Source organism: Emys orbicularis, chromosome 7 (genome assembly GCF_028017835.1).
Source record: "Emys orbicularis isolate rEmyOrb1 chromosome 7, rEmyOrb1.hap1, whole genome shotgun sequence".
Lineage (NCBI taxonomy): Eukaryota > Metazoa > Chordata > Testudines > Emydidae > Emys > Emys orbicularis.
In genome coordinates, this window is record NC_088689.1 from 23,128,844 (window position 1) to 23,142,662 (window position 13,819).

Sequence of the window (13,819 nt, forward strand, 5' to 3'; positions counted from 1 at the left end):
TGGGGACTAAGATTTTTTTGGGGGGTACAGTAGCTAGGCTTTTTTAGTTTCTGATGGTACTAATTGCGGGGGAAGGACAAAAATTGGCAAGAGTCAGGTAGATCTAGCTTCTCTTTTTTCTGGTTTCTTGGTGACAGAGTAGTTTGGGCAGGGGCAGCAAGTTGGTTTCTTGGAGCAGGTTCATTTGGGCAGGGGCAGCAATGGCAGGCTGGTTTGGGCAGGGGCAGCAGTGGGGGGCTGGTTTCTGGGGGCAGGAGCAGCAGTGGCGGGCTGGTTTCTTGGGGCAGGGGCGGGCTGGTTTCTTGGGGCAGGAGTGGCGGGCTGGTGTGTGGTGGCCTGGGCGATCATTCTGCCAGTCCCTTGGGGAGCCGCACACTCGCTCTCACCCGGGCCGGGCAATGCCGGCGGACGCCCGGCAGGCAATGGCTGCTCCAGCCAGGCTTGCAGGGGGGCTGGGACTCCCAGTGCTGACTCCGCCCGCACCACATGACTTTTCCATCCGCAGGAGCAAACTTTTCCCGTCCCGCGGCTGGAAAATGGCGGCTTAGGAGCGGAGTCCCCGCATCCCCTCCCGGTTCGGCGGCTACCGTCGCGGCTCCCCAGCGCCTGTCGGGCGGAGAGCCTCCCCCAGCGCCATGACTCGCTGGGTGCCCACCAAGAGGGAGGAGAAATACGGCGTGGGTGAGGCCCTCTCCTCCGCTCCCCGGGATCCCGCTTGTTGCGCTTTATTTGCTTGACTCAAACTTTGCACAAGTTTGTTCTTTTCCCGGGAAAGCCCAGAGTCGGCGCCCGCTCCCCCCCGCACAACTCCCCTGCGGGAGCGTTTCCTGCTCCCCGGGGGCTGCAGCCTTTTCTCCCTTTATTTCCTTGCCTGCTGCTTATTGTCTGCATTTGCGCCGCGGCGAGCTCCGAGGAGCGGGCGGGCGGGCGAGCTCTGCCCATGGGATTGCCCTGCGCCGGAGCTCGTGGGAGGAGGTGGAGGGCGGGCGGGCGCGCCTATTCCCTCCGCAAAGGCCTTGCGTAGCGGGGGTGGGAATGGGGAGCAGCCGCCGCTGCTGCTGCCTTTCTGAAACTCACATTGGAAATCGCATTCCCCCCGCGGGATTGGCTCGCACTTCCGTGGCACTTCGCTGCTAAGTAACGTCCCGGGGGGCCCTTTCCCCCAGCCGCCTGGGTAGGGTGCAACTCGGGACAGCGCTGTGTGAAGTTGCTGGCTGGGCATTATTACCACCCTCTTTAAAAAGATATCTAAAGTTCCGTCCCTCCCCAGGACAAGCCTGGTTTTGATTTTGTCGTCTTTGACCTAGGATGAGCCTCTCTGTAGCCAATTCTCGTTCACTGAGTCAATTTTTCTTTTATGTAGGCAGCCTAATTGCCGTGGGTTTTGACTCCTGCCCTGTGAGCGCAGGTGTTGTCATCAGTGTATTAGGGATTTGCTGCTTTGAATTTCTTAAATGCCTGGTTTGGAAACATGGGAGAGAGTATATTTCAGTGATCACGGCAAACAAGGCTGTTAAGGGTTATTGCCCTGTCACTTTTTTTTTGCTCCATTTTAGATGAGTATAATGGGACACAATTGTTACACAGTTTATTTCAGATTTATTGAAATAGCTCTCTGCTGGTAATGGTTGAATAAAATGTAAAATTCCAGAACGGATCCCAGACATTTTAGAGGGTGTTTACTTGACTCAGTTCCTCTCCCTTGGAAGGCCATTCATGAATGTTCGGTGCATGAATTGTAGTGCTTGCCCTGCACAAATGAACGTTTTGACAGCACTGAGCGCTCTCTAACTTTACTGTTCCACGTTAAGAGAAGCAAGGTTTGGGGATCGAGGGAGAAAAGGACACTCTATTCTGCAGAAAACACTATTTTAGATATTTTCTCAATTTCTATCTTCACATCTTCTGTCCCTCTGAAATGAGAGAGAGGAACTACAGCTGGCTTTTAATTCAAAAGTCTCCATAGTAAAGTCAGTATCTTGGCAGAATGTTTAGATAACCAGAAACTTCCTGAATTTCAGGGTGGACCATTTCATCAAAAGCATTTGCTCTGAGTAGAAGGGGAGCAGACTATATCTTACTTAGTTTCTCTTGAGGAAGGAAATATAAAATCTGGTATTCCATTTGGAAATGTTAATGTGAGAGAGTTTTTTTTTCAATTTGTGGATTCTCTTAGAAACATTGCTTGCAAGTGTGAAAATGAATTTTATTTCATCTGGTTCAGTGCCTAACCCCTTTTTTTTTTTTTGGTATTTATTTACTTTTTATTGAAGAACCACTGTACGTAATGGAGAAGGAAGTTCTGGGACTGGGAGGAGCATAGTGAACTTTAGGGGTTTGTTGTGGGTAGTGCATAGCTTTTAAAATTTCACATGTCTTTGTGTTAGACCCTGGTTTAGTAGTAGACCCTTAAACATAAAACATCGCTCCATTTACTATCTAGGTAGTAAGACACACAACTTCAATTATAAGGAAAATAAAAAAGGAAATAAAAAAATTAAGGCTACTAGTGGATCATTAACTCATCTCAAATGTATCTAAATATTTCAGATCACATTGTATATAGATTCACATCTGTATCTTCTGTAACTGTTTTAGGCATGATGGGATGAATGAAGGGGATGCTGTAAAGCTACTCATGTATATTCAAGTGTGGATTTTATATAAGGTCTTTCACAAGTACAGCAATGTGTAATCCTGTTTGTCTGTCTCTTCTCCAGTATCACCAAGGTGCAGTTGGGAAGTTTAATTGTAAAGCACAGACAGTTAATTCAGTTGTTGATGATATATAGTGAAATCCAGTTAACTGAAAGTTTAAAAGACAGATGCTTGTCTGTTTAACTGGAAAAGTCATAATGGTTGAGTATATGTAAAATCTAGTAAATATGGAGGTGTTTAGTGATCTAGTGGGCTACTTGGGAAGCGGATTAAAGTTTGAACTACAAGCTCCATCTCTTGGTTTTTGGAATACTGGGATCTAGGGCCACTGCCAAGAGGCTAAAAACTGGATGAAGAATCTGGAGAGCTTGCTTTTCAGGAGCCAAAGTAATGTATTTTGGTTACTTTGGGGATGCGGTGTAGTAGAGGGTAAAGATTAGAGGTGTAAGTTAAGTTCTTTAAGTAAATCTGGGTATCCATTGTGGGAAACTATCACATTTTAGAGATCTGGTCTTCACTGAATTAAAATTGAAATACTGCTTTTGATATTTATAAAAGGCAGAAGTATTTTGGAACTAGCTGATGTACTAGTGTTGAATCAGTGTTTTATCTCTTTAAAAATAGGTTCAGAGTCTGTAGGAGAATGGTGCAGTATCTATATGTTTCTTAATTCTAAATATAAGTTTCTAAGTTCTAAATATAAGATCTTAGAAAAACCTCATGCTTTTATTTGGTATAACAGCTTCCTGGGGCTCTCCCCCTCCCCCCCCCCCCATTAGCTGTGAGTGGTGATCACTAGCTACATTATGGAAATTCTTTAATGAATTTCAAGGGTGTAGGAGTTGAAAATAGATGTATTGTTGCTATGAAGGAAAATTAGATTTGATGCTAAGTGAACATAGACATTTTCATTTGCCTGCACTGTACTGTTAAAATCTGGCTATCAAAACAGATTTAGGATGAATATCCTTTTTTCTGCATCACTGAATTTCCTTCTAAGGATGATTAATATATTCAATTTGGTTACATGTGTTTTTCATGTCTTTGTATATTAAACTAGGAGGCTTCTGGTCTTGCCAGATTTATTGTTTTTGGGAAACCTAAAACTTCTGAAATGTTTTAAAAAGTGTTTGTGTATATCAATTCTGTATCAGTAAGAAATAATCTTGATTCATGGGTGTATCTATTTAAATGAACATTTTCATAAAGAGAGGAAATAGCTTCCTATTTAAATATGCATCTGTTTATGGAAAAATCAATCTGATGTAAATGAACATCTTATTTTTTATCAAAATTATGTGCAAGGAAAAGCTAGTTAAAAGATTGGTAATAAAGTGTTCCCACTGAGATTTCTTTGATGAAAGTGGCTCGACTGACTGAATTTAAGTACATTAAAAATCTAAGATGTGAAAAGAGTCTTGAAACATCTTTCTTCTCACAGCTTCCCTTTGCTTCTTCACCTCTCTCTCTCTCTCTCTCTCTCTCTCCTTTTCCTTTCTAATCTTAGTTGAGTGTTCTTTATTTCTACCCATATGGTGTAGCCTCTGACATCAGGGAGATCTTGATGGAATTATTGCGGAAAATGATGGATGAAGTGTAGTTGTTCTGAGTTTTCTAATTCAGTTGCCGCTTTCCATCAAAGAAGCAAAAATTCCTTTAAACAGCCTAACTACTTGCCATGCTCTGTCTTTGAAAATGGTGTTAATAACATTGACTGGAACAATATGATCTGATGATTTGAGGGTAAAACAGGAACATCTATCACTTCATCCGTGGGATTGTTAATCCAACTGCAGTTGGCTCTTAGTGATGTATATTAAATTAATGTTTAACCCTCTCACCTTTATCATATGTGTGCTACCTTTAAGCAGGAGTAGCCATCAATAGTGGTAGGATTAATAACGCCCCTTACATTTTGTTGTTGTTTTTTATTACTTCTGTGGTAGTCATGGGAGCTCTGGAAAGTATTTTCTTTCCTTTGAGCTGTATGCTTCTGTACGCGACTAGTGTTTTTAATATATCAGGTTCCAGAAACTTACTGGCTATGTTGATATGTATCTCAATAATTTATTCTCTGTATCTGTACTGATGGGTAATGGTGTCAGTATGATACTGTAGTAGGAAATAATGTCCCAGAAATGGTGTTTCCTCTCTACTAACTTAATCTTTTGGTGTGGGATTTAAAAACCATCCTGAATATCCCATGCACGTACAGACTAAAATTGCTCCCTCTAAATGAAAGGCGTTATAATGCAGTTTATAAATATTATCACAGAATGCAGTTGTAAGTGTGACTCAGCTTCATTTCCTGCAGGAATACAGCACTTCATGGAGGTGGGGGGAGGTCAGGCCAGGAATGGGCGTGGGGGAACGTGTTGTCTCTTAGCAGACTGAACATCATTACTGGATTAATACAGCATAATTTAAACCACTATTATGATCAGTAATCCTACAGTTTAATGAGGTTATCTTCCCTCACTCTCACCCCACATGTAATATCTTAATTTTATATTTTGGCTCTCATCTCAAACCATTTCACAAAGATGTATACATATAACACTACTGAAAGACAGCAAACTCTGCGGGGCCAGGGAGAGGCAGATAGGCAGGCCAGCCAGGTGGATATACAGCATTCTGCACACAATAGTGGTAGTGGTTTACAGGGGTCCAGAGACTTCACTTGGGACAACACCATAGCAGATAAGATAGACATGATCATGAAACACACCTACACAGTCCACCACACACTTACTTTCCTTCAGTCTGGATGTAGGCACTGTAATTTTTGTGCTCTTTTGTCCTGGTCTGAGCTCACCCTCATGCATGCCAAGAAGAGGAGCTCAGTGTGGTGAGCTGTCTTAGAAGACTCAGGGTACATCTACAAAATATAGTAAATCTGAGTCTGTGTGACTCATGCCTGCAGATTCAGTGTTTCCAAGCCCGCACTTCAGCATCCACTCTGTGTTAAAACCTGAGCCTCACAACCGTGCTGGTGTGTCCATGCTGCACTACGCAGATCTGAGTCAGAACTTCATCTTCTTTGGGCATATACTATCGTATCCCAGGCTTCTTAGTGCCTTCATCTGATTTATTGGGTTGTGGGAGAACTTGTCTGACTGTCCTGCTGGAGTTGACCAGAAGTGTTTTGGGTGGTTTTAACCAACCATCATATCCAGCTGAGACTTTTTGTGACCACATGCTCCCAGCAGCTGGAGCCACTAACATGGATCCCAACCTGGTGGAACCGGTGTTTCTAGAGCAGGGCTCCAGACCGATTGGATCACATCACTGTGTGGATCTGGGATGGCAAGAACTTTTGCATGAAGAAGCAGATGTTCTTGGAGGTTTGTGTTCAGTTTGTCCCTACCCTCCAGTGCCACAATACCTATATGAGGGAGACCATGCCAGTCCAGAAGTGGATCACTGTAGCCATATAGAAGCTGACTACCACCATCTGCTGCAGGTACAGGGCTAACCAGTTTGGAATTGGCAAATCAATTGTGGGGCTTGTTGTGGCAGGGGCTTGTTGTGGCAGAGGTTTGTGATCAGGATTCTATGTACCCAAAGGTAGTGGGCATTATAATGTTCTTGAAATAATTGCTGGCTTTGAGAGAACAGGCGTTGCAAACTGGGCCAGGGCCATTGATGGGACTCCTGCACCTATAGTGTGCTCACTGCAAGGAGCACATGAGTACATAAACTGCAAAGGGCTCCAACATGCAGGGCCTGGTTGATCACAGGGGCAGATTCATGGACACTAATGTGGGCTACACTGGTAAGGAACATGATGCCAGGGTGTTCCAGAGATCAGGACTTTAGTATTATGGGAAAGCAGGAATATTATTCCCACCAAATGGCATTGTTATAAATGGACTCACTGTCCCCACTGTTATAGGGAACCCTTCTTGTTCCCTGCTGCCATCCATGACTTATGAAACTGTACCCTGATTTCAGAGGACCTAGCGAAAGAAGGTTCATCTACTCACTCAGTGGCTGTAGGATGATGGTAGAATGTGCATTTGGCAGATTGAAATCCTGTTGATGCTTCCTTCAGAGCCATTTGGAAACCATGTTGTCAATGCAGTCTGCATTACTGTGTCCTGCTGTGTTCTGCACGATGTCTGTAAGGAGAAGAGTGAACCTTTTTGCCAGGCGTGGACTCAAGATATTGCTGGATTTCTGAATCAGTAAACGCAGCCAAACAATGCACTTGTCATGAATGGTGCTGGATCCAGACACTTAACAGAAATCAGGGATGCTTTATGTGCCCGCATAATGGGTTTGTGCAGTCCCATGCCTGAGGGGGAATGAAATGATATTTGAAGTTGCGCTGTGTATGGTTGTGAGGTAGCTTTGGGTTTTTTTAAAACATATTGGTATTATGTATTATGAATTTTGTAAACACTTTCATGAAATGCAAAGAGATGCTATGCATTTTGTAAATATTGGCCATGTACTTAAATTTACAGTTTATGGATTACTGTGATAACAGTTTTAAAACTTTTATTATGAAATTTCTTGAGAATGGGCTGATATTTGTTAAAGTTTGTGCCACTTTTAACATTACATATAATAAAACTTGCTTATTGTAGTCTTGTATGCAAATTCAACACTTTATTTTACACATGTATTTACATAGCAATGTGAAAAGCAGGCCAGCTGACATCAAAACATACAACACAATAACCAAACTCAATGCCAATCAGTAAAAGATGCATATAAATAGATGACATGGCAAACTATTTCTAGGTGTCCTTTGTCCCTCTATTTTCCTTAGCCTTTTTGGTGCATTTTACATGTGCCATCTCTGGTCATCCGATTGCTGTGCACTACTGTGGGCTCAGTGCTTGCTACGAGTTACAGTACCTGGTCGAATTCCTCATAAAGAAGGCAGTAAGATGGGGAGTTCTCAGAGGTGCCGTTAGTCTTTGAATTTGCAGTAGTCTGTCTTCAGCCTCTTTATTCACTCTCTGCTTAGCTCTGCTGTCTGCTTGATCCCCATTCCTTTCAGCCGCTCGGATATAGCTTTGTAGATAGGATTATTTCTTCTGTTCTTGCTAAAGTCAAACATCTTGGACGCCTCGCACCAGTGGCTAATTTGAATCTGGTTGCATTCCTCTGGCCATTTAGCCATGTGCTTGATGCTGGATAACTTGTTAGTACTGGCCAGTGTTTCCAGTTGAGCAGACCACGTAGAAATGAAGGGTTAAATGTCAAGCAGCTGTATTTGAACGAAGAGGTACCTTCTGGTTCCTGGAAAGTAAGTGGAAAGTATCTAGATGGAAGGACTGGGAGAAACAGCCCCAGGGGATTATGGGATAGCATTGGTGGACTCTCCACCAGATTTGGGTGTGACTCAGACTGGAGTTGCACCCACAGTGCAAAATGCCATCATGGTGGGACTTGGATTCTGATGCGTCCCCCTAGCATGGTCCACGGGCCTGAGTCCAGAGGGGTTCCTGGCTTGAGTAAGGCCAATTTCTGTGTGTATGAATGAGGGCTAGGGGTTGGTCTTAAATCTGAGTCAAAGCTCAGAGGTAGTGTGCTGTGTGGACATATCATTATGGTCCCAATTTATACTTCATAGAAAAGCTAGTGAAGAGACTCTCCAAATACACCGGACCTCTTCTAATATTCTGGACCCTTTCCGGCTGGACTTTAAACTGGGATAAGGTCCAGAGACAGTGCCAGTCATGCTGGTGATTTATTTTGCCTTAGCCATGGGTAAATGTAATGTTTAGAATTTGTACAGTGGTTGTGTGTGTTCAAAGCACTGTACAGATATTCAGGGCTGGTGTTAGGGGCTGATGAGCAGGGCAGCTATCCTAGATGCCTTCATTTGGGAGTGCCAAATCCTCATGTTTAATTTTTGTGTGTGCTTTTGGGGGTTTGTCAGGGGGAACTGAAAACATTTTCTGCTGTGGACCACAAAACACCTGGGATGGCCCTGCAGATATTCAAACCTGACAATACTGAGATGGGTGGATCATTATCTCCATTTTACAAATGGGGAAAACAGGTGGAAAGACGAAGTATCTTGATCAAGGCACAGGGCCTCTTACCTCCCAATCCTGTGCCTATAGACACACACCCCTGGTTATGCAAACCCGACTTACGCAAATCTGCACTTATGGAAAAAGTTCCGTAAGCTAGAAATAGGGTTTTTGTTTTTGTTTGGCGTAGTGGTCGGGTATACGTTTCCGACTTACTTATGCATAAGTCGGGGAGCGTCTGTACCTTCAAACTGCACTACCTTTCATGTCTCTGGTTGTTCTTTGGCATGCTGCTCTGAATGGCTAACAGTTTAAAGGCATGGATAGTTCTGCTGCTGTTGTCTGCTGTGGTTCCATAAAATCTCACCCTTATTGCTCTGCTCTTGGCTTTGGATAAATTGGCCATTTTCATAAATTCAAGGAGCAAGAAGATGGTGAAGGAAGGTTCTCTGACTGTGGCAAGCCATATTCCAAATACTGGTGTGAGCATCTAGCTAGGTAGGGTGACCAGATGTCCCGATTTTATAGGGACAGTCCCGATTTTTGGGTCTTTTTCTTATATAGGCGTCTATTACCCACCACCCCCTGTCCCGATTTTTCACATTTGCTGTCTGGACACCCTATAGCTAGGTAGGGTTTCATCAGGTGGTATCCATTAGCTCTGAAATTGTTGGACTAATAAATTATGCCAAATCATTTTCTTGGCATGGTATTTTTGATCTAAGTCTGTGTACAAGCACTAGCCTTCTCTGCTATACCATGTTTATATGACATTGGTAAAAGAACTCTATCTTTGGCCCTATAAATACAGGGCATTGCTTCTACTTGAGGTAAGGGATACTAGCTGTTCGCTCTGAACAGCATATTGGCTTATGTCTTGCACACATACATGACTAGGTCTCATTTTATCCAATAAAAGGCACAAGTGCAACTTCCTGCAAACCTCTTGATTTGAGCATCTCTTCAAGTTGCCAGTCACTGGTGACATCTTGTTAAACTTGCTGAGGAGCCTGGTCTTAGGTTTTACAAGGTTCAGCAGGAAGTAAGACAATATGGGCCTCAGGCAGATTTCAGGGGTGGTAAATTGTAGCAGCTGACTGGGTCAGGGATGTGTGTCGTGAGGAGTATGTGGGAACATTTTAGTAACAGGGAGGGAGCTAACTATGAGGCAGTTGATCGTACGAGTGATCAAAAGGTTTTAATTGCCTACTTTGGTCACAATACATAAGCTTTTGGCAACTGGGAGAATGGTTGGGTATTTGCATTAGTCCTACAAAATAGGTATAAGGAGAAGGCATGGGAGTGGGTGCTGACAAAGCAGGGCTCTCCAAAAGCTTGGGAACCTCTGCAGTCCAGCTCACTTTACTGAGTCAAACCTTCCCATTAGAGACCGAAGGAGAAAGATTGTTAGTATAAGGTTTGGGGCTCTGACTGACACTATGATAGTATATGGAGGGCTTTGACTGGCAGCATATGGGGACTCTCCTCATAGTTTTGAGGCGTAGAGCTGTTGATTTTGCATTCATGGTTTCTGAGAAATACGCCAAGAGGGAAAGGTTCATAATGTATTACAGTGAATCCCTCCTCCCAGAAATGAAGGTTAGTTCTCTGACAGGTCATATAGGATAGTTAAACTTCTGCTGGTGGGGAACCTGGCCAAAAGCCATGAAAGATATTAAAATACACATGAAGTGTTCAGTGTTAAAGATGCAATATGGATAGAAGCCTAGGTATCTTAAGGCTGATATTTTCCTTCTCATGCTACTGTTTCTGTGTGTGCTAGTAATGTCTGAGGTGAGTCAAGGACATTGTTCCAGGCTTAATTTGGAGTTTCCTGGTTTAAATAGCTTATTGAAATTGCAACTGCTCACTGTGCTTTCTGTTAGATTATCTTGAGTGGCCTGCTTTTTATTGTTTGTGCTGTGCTAAAGCAACATTGCATTACTGCTGTTCTCTTGGGACTCTCATGAAAATGAGATGTGTATCTTAAGAGGTGCTCCCAGAGAAATTTTTAAAATAATTATTGTAAATGTGGCTTGTGATATTAGTTTAAACCTGTTTATCTGTTTAAATAATAATAATAAAAATATTTTTTTTAAGTCCTTTCATATATGTAATTATTTTGTGAGACTGCAGTAGGGAAAAGTACTGATAGTTTAATTCCTGATAGCTTTATGCAAAATTGTGCAATACATTTCAACAAGTAAATAAGGCCTCTTCCAAGCCTCTTGAAGCCAATGAGGATCTTTCCGTTGATGAAAGTGTGTTATGGATCAGGTGATCATGATTAAATTTCAGAATTTCCTCTGCTTGGGACGAGTCATGAAAGGAGCTGAGCTCTTGTGAATCACATTGAAGGGGAGTGCTCAGCCCCTCTCAGGAGTTAGTCTATGGTTATAGTATAAATCACCCTTAAATTAAAAAAGAGAAACAAAAAAGGCAAATGTACTTACAAACTTAGTTTCATAAAAGATGTGACTGGCATTTTAAAGGAAGCAATCTGATTTCTTCTGATATTTTGATTGGTGTCTGGTGTCCCTGAGCGCTGAGAGAGGGGAATTTCCATTGTAATACAGTGATATATTTTTCATAAATATTAATAGCAATAGCTTCTGATTCTCCGGTGCCAAGGTGTCAATTATGTATGTCCTCCACATTATTATAGTATACAAACTTATTCGAGTGTCTCTTAGATGGAGTTAGACCTGATATGTTTGAGAGAGTTTTGAGGAATGTTTTAAAATATCTATTAAATTAGCCTCTGCATAAAAAGCTTTCTTGGTGGTTGAACTACATTGTGTGTTTCTTTCCTGGGGCTTCTATGGAGGATTCTGTTTGGTCTTGGGGTGACAGTGTCAACTGGTTTCTCTGAATATAGGAAATACAGTCCTATGCAGGCAACTTACAATGCTGACCATTCCCCTGTCAAATCTGACCCCATTCCAGAGTGTGGCTTGTTTTCGTGGTGTAATTATTTGACATGTAAAGCACTTCATATCACGGTAGATAAAAGTCATGACTTAAGAATTTTTTTTTTCCTATTTAAATTGCATTTTTATTTCCATATTGCTAGTTCTTTACTTTATCCCCATTTTATAGTCTTAAATAGCTGAAGTGGATGTTTTATATTTGTTTTTTAAGTTTCGCAATTGTTAGTAGAATTTCAGATTTTACAGTTCGTTTTTTTTTTAATCAAGAATTTTCACATTTAGAATGCTTATTTGTGCTGGAAAAAAAGCAAGTCCAGGCTCTCATTAACATCCTTTCTGTGAGAACAAAACACACAAAATTGAAAAGCAAATAGTGTGTGCCATATTTGTGACCAACACCATTTTCAACATTTGAACTTCTACAAGTCAAGAATGATTAAGTACACCTCTATCTCGATATAACGCTGTCCTCGGGAGCCAAAAAATCTTACCGCGTTATAGGTGAAACTGCGTTATAGGTGAAACCGCGTTATATCGAACTTGCTTTGATCCGCCGGAGTGTGCAGCCCTGTCCCCCCGGAGCACTGCTTTACCACGTTATATCAGAATTTGTGTTATATCGGGTCGCGTTATATCGGGGTAGAGGTGTACTTGAGCCAAGCTATACTCCTCCATTGGTGTTTGCAGTCACTGGGACTTATGCTCATTGCCTGTGTTTTCACTAGAAAAAAAGGTGCGTTTTCAACCTGAGTTAGCTAACTCAAGGTAAAAATCTAGGGATGACAAGGCAGTTTCTAATTTTCATGTGAGTTAGCAAGTTGATCTACTCTTCAATATTTGAAAACTTTTAAACTTCCTTGTCTTCCTTAGGATTTTACCTTGAGTTAAGAACATACCTTTTTTCTTAATGAAGACAAGGCCTAAGATTTTTTTTTAATAAAAAATATCATGTGAGCCTGTGATGCAGTAGTGCTTGCTCAACTTCAAGAACATGCTTATGTGCTTAAAGTTATATATCTGCTTGAGTGTTTGCAGAATTAGGGCCTGAATTTTCAATATTTTATTTTTTGCCTATAGCAGTTTTGTAAAAACTGGTATAATATCTAATACTAGTAGTTGCACTTAAAAACAGTATTTACAATTTAATTCATTATAAACTTTAATTTAAAGTTGCAGTAGCAGAAATTTTCAAATTAATTTTACAAAGCCTCAGTGTGATTTTAAAAAAAGATTTAAATCAATTATTAAAATTATTTTGGTTTAAAAACACTCTGTCCTGGTTCATGCTGAAGAGACCTTTTCCATTATGGGTACTAGGTACGTAAATATTGGTTTAAAAAGTTAAACGGTTAAATGATTAAAAATATTGTTTAACTGGTTAATTGTTAACTGAGGTCCCTCTGGCCGGTCTGGTGCGGAACAGCCGGGGGCTGGGGTCCATTTGGCCGGCCTGGTGCGGGGCAGCAGGGGGCTGGGGTCCCGCTAGCTGGCCTGCTGCGGGGCAGTGGGGGGCTGGGCTCTGCTGGGGCTGGGGTCCTGCTGGGGTGGCCGGGGCTGCTCCAGCCAGCTGGCCTGGTGTGGGGCTGCTGAGGTAATGGTTAAGGTCGGTTAATGGTAAGCCTAATGCTTACTAGTTAATTGGTTAACCTTTTGCATCCCTAATGGATACCATCAGCTCCAGTAGTCCTTTGCTTTTGTTCCATGCCTCAGAAGTAGAGGGGGAAAAATTCTCCTGACCATATTTTTAAAAGGTTGATTGTCAGCTAGCACACTTGTGTTATAGCCACATGACGCTCAGTAATCTGCACCTATGCAAGACAGTCTTCTTTTTCCTTTTTCAGGGCTTTGTTCATGGATCCTCATTTCAAGAAAGACGTTTTTGCCTTTTCTTCTCCAGCTTAGCAGCAGTACTGCTAGTGAGAGGGTCATTCTATAGGATTTCAAGGGAACTTAGGAATTCTCTGTTTTAGCACTGTTGGGACCAAATGCTCCAATGAAAGGGTCCTGCACGGCCACTGAGCTCCAAGCACCTAGCCTCCCTCCCCCACAGAGCAACAGCAGTGGTCACAGATGTCTGAGGAGCTTTTCGGACAGTTTAAAGCAGGGCCTGGATTTGTGGGTATTCGCAACTTTCAATTTAGCTCCTTTCAAATGAAACTGAGCTTAGCTACAAGATAATGCAACAGGCCAGTTAAAAGGAAAGGAAATGCTCAGGACGGTACTTTTCTCTCAACTCTC

At 42.3% G+C, this 13,819-nt stretch overlaps 1 protein-coding gene across 1 annotated transcript in view; it reads left to right on the forward strand.

The window, feature by feature from the left end:
- Nucleotides 1-572: 572 nt before the first annotated feature.
- DOCK1 (dedicator of cytokinesis 1) overlaps nucleotides 573-13,819 on the forward strand; it is a 558,093-nt gene continuing 544,846 nt past the window's right edge. The window contains exon 1 of the mRNA XM_065408426.1: nucleotides 573-681. Coding sequence (XP_065264498.1) covers nucleotides 636-681 — 46 coding nt within the window. The 5' untranslated portion in view covers nucleotides 573-635. The remainder of the gene's footprint in view (nucleotides 682-13,819) is intronic.